Here is an 8158-nt window from a genome sequence, read left to right as displayed (position 1 = left end):
TTAGGAAAAAAATGGAGCTATTTTTCTGGAATTAACAGAAGCACATGACCAGCTCATCTAGTGCACCTGTTTTATTTCAATAAACATGTCTGTTACCTTCACATGTTTGAGCATCTGATTTTGCCTTTCCCATTCGCAAACAAAGATCTTCTGGCATAAGATTATGTAACAGTGTACAGTATAGAAGCATCTGGTTTGAACTATCAAATGGCACTTACTCAGAAATACGGTTATATATGAAAACCACAAGTATAATGTTTTAGTTGTGGTATGCTGGAATAAGAGGAAAAAATACAGTTAAGTCTGTTTCTATTTCCATATAGAACTTTTATTGCAATACCTGTATTCTAAGTGTACAGATACAAATATAAAATGACCCATGACAGACTTTAAACCCGCCCAAATAGCGAACTGAGAAATTCATTTGATATTAGAGCCAAAGTTGAACGGACTTCAACAGGTGATGGGAAGCTTCCCCAGTCTTTCTCCAAGAACAACCAGGATCCACCATATTTTTGGTCCAAGACGTATGCTTTAAGTTCGCAGCTGAGCCTATGAACGAGTATATTTACCCCAGATGTGCAGCATAAACACAGAAGCAATAAAAAGAAGACTCATGACCAAAACTGGAACAGGGCCACTAAAAATAAAGAAAAAAATGCATTAACATAAGCAAGTCTGCTTTGTCCAAAGATCAGACATTATCAGACAAGTGAACTTACCAGTTCTTAACCAAGTGTACACTTTTATTCCATTCCCACAGAAATACCTTACAGTACACAGAAATGAGATAGCCATCCCTATGAAAAACTGCTGCTGCCCCAATGTTTTTAAAGATAGTTCTACACACCCTAATTGTGAAGTAACTATAAAGCACAATATAATAACGAAACCCCCACTTTTTACAAGTAGTGCATGGTTCATTATTACTCATCATTGTGAAAACAATCTACAGAGAATTATCATCTTTATTTACTACTCAGATAGCCACCTGAACAGAGATGTAGCCAGATACTAAAACCAAGAGAGTCCTCTAGCGGCTAGTAAAATTTTGGCATTAAATTCACATTAGCTGTTTTTTCAGAGGTTTTATTTCACAGGAGGTGAGACGAGGACTTCTTTTCTTGAAAAAGATACACAGTATGTAAAAGTTAACCCCATCATTATATCATTACCTAAGATGTATAAATTAACAAACTTATTAACTTTTTTCCTTCCCACTTTCATACACTGTTTAGAAATTATATAGTGCTGTTTTTAAAAATCAGTTTAATCTCAGGGTGCATGTGGAGCCTAAATCAGCTGTTTCACATTGTTCTGAGACAACAATTACGTGCACTACTACACAACTGCAAACACTCAACACTGCTTCATACCACTAATTGCATTTCTGATTTTCAACCTGCTATTGGCAGAAACACCATGAATCCTGTTATCCAGCCTGGATTACCCTCCAGGTTACTGTGTATAAGCAGGTAAATACTACTTGAATACAAAGTAAAAAAGAAACTGAAAATGGATTGAAACACTTTACTAACATATTTTTCTGTAAGATCACAGTCCATGCACTTCGTAACAGTAATCTTATATTGAGTTTTAAAACTCAATTATTACCTATCATATTTAGACATATTTGGGTATGGAAAACCTGGACACATAGATAAAGCATTTAGCAAATAAACCAATGAAAAAACAGGCAAAATAAAAAAAGTCTGCACACACAGTGACTACATAAGCAACTCCTATGAAGGGATACAGAACGTACTTCTCAATCCCCAGTGTTTTATACGTTCTTTATGTCCTACGTAATATAAATCATCATGACATCAGGTGCACAAAGTCTTTACACTGTATCTGAATTACTATTTAATTCACTTGAGCCTTTAATAGTAGTAATATGTAAGCTACTCTTTGCCAAAGGGGCACAGAGAAAGAGAGAAGCACCACAGAAATAAATAGGGGAGACTGTTTGTGTGTTTTTTGGTTTGGGGTTTTTTTGTTCCCTCTACAGAATAATCAGCGTTCCAATACTGACATGTGCATGTAATTTCCTCCTGTCGCAAAGATAACTTGCTGAAACCCTGCAATTCTCCTCCATACCCCTGAATTTTCCTAACCCACCACGTATTTTAATTAAGCAGCAGATTCAGGCACCTGCAAAGATTCAGTACTGTGCATACTCATTTCATAAGGCCACATATTATACCACAAGACAAATTTGATTCTCTATCACGGCTCCACAGGAAACACCACCTATAGCTTTTAGAACAAGAAAGCTCAAGGCAAGATAGAGGAACCACAGCTACCAAGCGCCACAGAAAGACGAACTAGTTTGGGTTTAATCTTCTTGTCAAAGTATGCGATGCTCAATCTGAGTTTTAAAGAGAAAAATATTATATCCCACTCTCAACCTGATCCCCCACAGCTCCCTTTTGCTAATACTGTTTTTAAAAGACATATATTTTGTACCATCCTGTACTACAGACAAAGCACTTTCCTGAGGTGAACCAAACTTGCTTATTCAATGTATTATTTCTGATGTTGAGTACTGATACTAAAGAATCAGAGGTATAATTACACACAATATAAAACATAAAACTTTTGATCTAGAGGAGAATTCTCCTGATCATAGCTAGCATGAAATAACCTGTTCTCAGGTAGTTTTATGTATTTTTTTTCCCCAGTAATTTTAACAGCTCATGTTTTAAACATGAGTAACCACCGAAGAAAACCCCACTGCCAGGTTAAGCTTTCCCACTGCTTTATGCAGTAGTGATCACAACCATTTTTAAAAACAGCTCTGGCTGCAGCACTTTACTGAGGCAACTATAAGCCCTCTACAACCCATTTTCATTTTTAAACCTAGTGAACAGGATAGAGATCGTAACAATTGGTTGCTATGGTAAAAACATGTGTAGAAAAATACATGGAAAGCTGTAAGCAAGAAAGTTGCACCCAAGTCACGGTTCAGAAAATTTTGTATCTAGTGTGCAGGTGATCTGTAAAACCAACTCCCTTTTACAGATTTGTTTCTTCCATTAAAAGCCTGACCATACAGCTACCCATGGTAGCCTGCAAAAAAACCACTCCCGGTGTTCCAAAAAATCTTAAAATTGGGAACCACCATTTTGCAACACTAATAGGTGCTGCAACATAAATAGAAGGGAAAAGTCTATCTTCCTACCTGCTTGTATTGAACTCTAGAACAACTGAGTGACTACTCAACATCAAAAGTGAAACCAAAGGATTCACAAGGAAACACTGAAATTGGTAAAGCTGCTTTGACGGCTTATATTTTTTTCAATAGGTTTTTGATAATCTGCCTTATGGTAGAACACCTGTTTTTTCTCAGTCTGGTTTTATTTATTTTTTTTTTATTGATCTTTAGTAGACAACAGAAAATAGATGCCTTGCCTATCTGCACAGATTTACCCTAGAACACTATTATTACTCATTGCCTTTTCCTTTTCTTTGCCTTGTCTCCTCTCTGGATTCAGAATAGGGAAAGCAAGACCTGCAGTAGCAGAAACCACTGCTTAGATGGTTTGCAGTATAGTTTTTGAAGAGTCAAGCACATACGTGAATGAAAACAAGCCAGGCAACTTCAGAGGAAGGACTATCCTTGGAACAATCACTCAGTCACCAACTATACTATCACCAGCCAGCAGCAGCCCTCTTAAAAAGCTCCAAAATAAAATACTAATGGATTCTAGAAAAAAGAAAGCAGCAATAGGGGCATCCCTGAGTATCTTGAGTCTCTTCAACCCAGTAAGAACAAGAGGCCATGACGTGTAACTCCACAAGAAGCGCAGACTCCCACTCAAGGATGACTCAGCATGCACCCATCAGCTGAAATACATCACCTTTCTATCATTTTTACCCAAATATTATGCTGCAAAGCCTGTTTGCAAAGCTGATCTGAATGACACAAAAAGTACATGAATAGCCAAAAACTAGAAACTTAAGACTCTCTTTACAGTTATAAGGGACACTACCACCAGATACTTGACCATAATCTTGGAATATTCACTTTGCAGAAACAGAGACATACAAGGTATTGGAATACTATTTGCTTTCCAAGCTCAGCTAAAATAATTTCTCTTCAGCCTTCTAAAAAGAACACCCGAGATTATGCAAGCGTATGGCATAACAGTTGTGCTTTCAAGGGAAGGAAGGGCACAGGATCACAACACACCTATTAATAAAAACCCAAAAATTTTAAAGAGAACAAAAACATGTGCGCAGATGTCTAAACTCACTCTGAGAAGTAAGCATTCCCAACTTCAAGCGCATTTCTTGCAGTCTTCCAAGAGCACTTAAAAGAAGTCTAGGCAATTACAAAATATAACTCGCACCTACCTTTTTGAGGCCACTATAACTCTAAAAGCTACCTTTTCAGGTTTACAAATAGAGTATTTCACCTCAAATCTGTCTAAGCAGCCATCAATTCAGGACGTTTCCCCATGCCGACCACAACACTGACCTCTCAAATCAAAGACTGGATGACTACATAAGGAAATGAAATAGATACCCGCCATACCCGCCACCATCCATATATCCAACTTACACTTTGAGCCCCGGAGAGTCCTCCGTGTAGAATCGCCACATCCCACCAGTACCTGTGGAAGTGGCACGGCCCGCACTTCTTGTCCCACAGCTGGCATTCTTCCTTTAAGGGATAACAGAGCGAAGCAAAGACCAAAACACGTCAGCAGCCTACCAGCTTCTAGCACCAAGCAAGAAGCAAGACACCTGCGTGAGGCTGCGGAGCCAGGCAGAGGGCACGGCGGCTGGCACAGCGCCGCCCGGGGCTCCAAGGACCGACGGCTCGGCCCCGCGGAGCCCCTGCCCGCACGGCGCTCGGCCTCAGGGCTGCCCGGCCACCAAGCACGAAGGGCCGAGGAGAGAGGGCTGCCCCCCTGCCAGGCCACCTACCTCTGCCGGACGGTGGAGCCGGCCGCGCGGGGAGCCACGGCCTTGCTGGGCGAGCGGCCGGAGGAGCCGACGCTCGTGGCGCTGGGGTTGGGCCCGGGCTGCGGGGAGAGAAGCGGGAGAGGGTGAGAGGCGGCGGACACGGCCGCGGAGAGGGGGCGCCTCGGCCAGCGCCAGCCCCCGGCAGAGCCTCACCATAGCGGCGGCGGCGCTGGCTCGGCGGGTCGGCACGGCCTCACAGACGCTCCGCTCCGGCCGCTCCGGCCACGTCCCCGCCCGCAGCAGGCCCCGCCCCCCGCCGCACCGCCCGGCGCCTGGCGGCTGCCCGGGACGGTGCCTGAGCGGCGCCGGCGCCTCGTCCCTCGCCCCCCGCCTCAGCGGCCGCTCTCCCGGCGGACCGACGCCGATCTGCGGCTGGGCCTCGCCCGCTCTCCCACCAGCGGCCGGGACGGGGCGGCCGAGCCGGGACGGCCCCGGCCGAGGCGCCGGGCAGCGCTGGGGCCGCCCGGCGGCGGGGCGGCAGGGAAGGCCCGGCGGCAAGGCTGACGTGTCCCGCGGCGGCCGTCGGGCCGCGCCTGCGCACTGCTGCCCGGGACGTGGCCGGCGGGCGGTCCCGCGGTCCCCGCGCTGCGGCCATGGCGGCGGCCGGCGAGGGCCCGTCCGTGCTGTTCCTGCACCCGGACCTGGGGCTGGGCGGCGCGGAGCGGCTGGTGGTGGACGCGGCGCTGGCGCTGCAGGCGCGGGGCTGCCGGGTGCAGATCTGGACGGCGCACTACGACGCTGCGCGCTGCTTCGCGGAGACGCGGGGGTTGGCGGTGCGCAGGGCCGGCGGGTGGCTGCCGCGCAGCCTGTGGGGCCGCGGGCAGGCGCTGTGTGCCGCCCTGCGCATGGCCTTCGTGGCGCTGTACGTCCTGCTGCTCAGCGGCGAGCCGGCCGACGTCTTCGTCTGCGACCAGGTGCGGCCCGGGGCGGGAGCGGGCGCGGCTGCGGGGAGGGAGGGAGGCGCTGCCGCTTGGGCTCCCCTCTGGCTCTGCCCTGCGGTGGGCCGCGGGGGGGAAGCCCCGGTTCGGCGGCCTCGCAGGCCGAGGCAGGGCGGGAGGAACTTGGGGGCCGCAGCCAGGCGCCCGGGGCGGGGGTGCGGCGCGGTGCGGTGGTGGAGGCGAGAGGGAGAAGGCGCTTGGCCTGCAGGGCACGGCTGTGGGAGCACATGCGTGCACCGGTGGGCGCGGACACAAATAACCGATGTCTCCCCTTGGCTCTCCTGGTTGCACTAGGTGTCTGCTTGCATTCCAGTACTTCGGCTGGCCAGAACCCGTAAGAAGGTTTTATTTTACTGTCACTTTCCTGATCAGCTTCTTACCAAGAGAGAATCTCTCCTGAAGCGCATCTACAGATTACCGCTCGACTGGCTGGAAGAGTACACAACTGGCATGGCAGACTGTATTGTTGTGAACAGCAGGTTCACTGCTGGTGTGTTCAAGGACACGTTTAAGTCCTTATCTCACATAAACCCAGATGTCCTCTACCCATCGCTCAACATCAGTAGCTTTGATACAGCATGTGCTGCAGACATAGCTGACCTGGTACCAAAGAAGAAGTTCTTGTTTCTTTCCATTAATAGGTACGAGAGAAAAAAGAATCTGATGTTGGCTCTCGAAGCTTTGCATGAGCTTCGAGGAAGACTTGATTCTCATGAGTGGAATGAAGTTCACTTGGTTATGGCAGGTGGTTATGATAAACGAGTTCTGGAAAATGTGGAGCACTATGAAGAGCTAAGGAGACTTGCAGCCAAGCTTCGTGTTAATGACCACATCACTTTTTTGAGATCATTCTCAGATGAGCAGAAAATCACTCTTTTTAGTAACTCTATATGTGTGCTTTATACACCAAGCAATGAACATTTTGGCATTGTTCCTCTGGAAGCAATGTACATGAGATGTCCAGTTATAGCAGTTAATTCAGGCGGTCCTTTGGAATCGATCTTGCATAATGTTACAGGATTTTTGTGTGATCCGCTGCCAACGCAATTCTCTGAGGCCATGGAAAAAATTGTGAGAGATCCTCTCTTAAAGGACACAATGGGAGCAGCTGGGAGAGCCAGAGTTATGGAAAAATTTTCCTTGGAAGCATTCACAGAACAGCTGTACCAATACATATGCAGATTAACACAATAAAATTGTATTCCCATATTATGTATTGTACAGCTTTGTATCTCATTTGTATAGGGGACCAGTATTTATTGTGACCGTGATGAAGGATCCTGGATATCTGAATTTTCTCGTTATGGTTCTTGGGCTGCCTTATGTCGCTCAATATGAAGAGTGGGCAAAATGTGCCCTGCTGTCTCATTAGAAGGTGAAAATTTTCTTGTGGTAGGCTGAGTCGCCATTGTAGGAGTTCTTTTATGTCCTGTGCCTTGGAAAAATGCACGGTTAAATGCCAGTAACTTACTAGGAAATTACTGCACATTTTACTTTAATACCATACACTGTGGCTGATTCAATTTACAAAATGTGGATTTGTATAGATTAGACAAGCACACCTTTATTTTTATGTATTTAAAATGTTTTCCAGTAATTTTTAAGTAAAAGAGGTATTTCAGCTGAAGTGTGGAGAGAATTTCATAGTCCAGCCAACTGCATGTTTTTTAAAAAAACAACACTTAGGGATACGAACAGCCAGGTTTAAAATGATTGACCCCATACTGTGCTTCTCAAATTGCATCATGTCGTCACACTGGGTGTCATAAACAAGCATACAGGTGTGTAAGCAGGAGGAAGCTCAGACTACAATAAAACCAGAGGCACAAGACCACCTCTGGCAAAAATATCAGTGCTGAAATTCTGTGTCTCTGCAGGTATCTGCAGTGCTTAAGGATGTAATCTTACTTTGAGAGTTTCTGGTTTGTAGAGGCTTAAATGATAGCCCCTTTATTTTTCTAAATGACAGCATGGTTTTAAAAAAGGTGTTAACCTGGAGCAGGCAATAAAGGCATTTTATTTTGCCTGGTTTAGTGATAACTTTTCAGTATAACTTCTGAATAGTTAGCTGGGGTATACTTTTCTCCTGTTACAGTGACTGCACATGTGACAGTAATTTGACTTTTTTTTCCAAGTGTACCTGGGTTTGAGCAAGGAATATCTGATGTTTTTATCTGCCTGTCTTTTTAGTGCTTTTTTATTGGTTGTTCTGTTTGGTTTCCATTAACAGACACAATCCATGTGGT

The 8158-nt window shown here is 45.8% G+C and overlaps 2 protein-coding genes across 2 annotated transcripts; one reads left to right on the top strand and one right to left on the bottom strand.

Annotated features, from left to right (window-relative positions):
- Nucleotides 1-306: 306 nt before the first annotated feature.
- Nucleotides 307-5287, bottom strand: SEC61B (SEC61 translocon subunit beta). The gene is made up of 4 exons (XM_055705233.1): nt 5128-5287; nt 4936-5033; nt 4568-4669; nt 307-640 (listed from the first exon to the last, which is right to left on the bottom strand). The coding sequence occupies exons 1-4, from the start codon at nt 5128-5130 to the stop codon at nt 553-555; spliced, it is 291 nt and encodes a 96-aa protein (XP_055561208.1). The 5' UTR covers nt 5131-5287; the 3' UTR covers nt 307-552.
- Nucleotides 5288-5552: 265 nt separating this feature from the next.
- On the top strand, nt 5553-7124 carry ALG2 (ALG2 alpha-1,3/1,6-mannosyltransferase). Its single transcript, XM_055705231.1, has 2 exons — nt 5553-5888; nt 6207-7124. The coding sequence occupies exons 1-2, from the start codon at nt 5568-5570 to the stop codon at nt 7104-7106; spliced, it is 1221 nt and encodes a 406-aa protein (XP_055561206.1). The 5' UTR covers nt 5553-5567; the 3' UTR covers nt 7107-7124.
- The last annotated feature ends 1034 nt before the right edge of the window (nt 7125-8158 follow it).

This window comes from Falco cherrug, chromosome 3 (genome assembly GCF_023634085.1).
Source record: "Falco cherrug isolate bFalChe1 chromosome 3, bFalChe1.pri, whole genome shotgun sequence".
NCBI classification, from domain to species: Eukaryota; Metazoa; Chordata; class Aves; order Falconiformes; family Falconidae; genus Falco; species Falco cherrug.
This window is presented reverse-complemented; position numbering and strand designations above follow the sequence as displayed.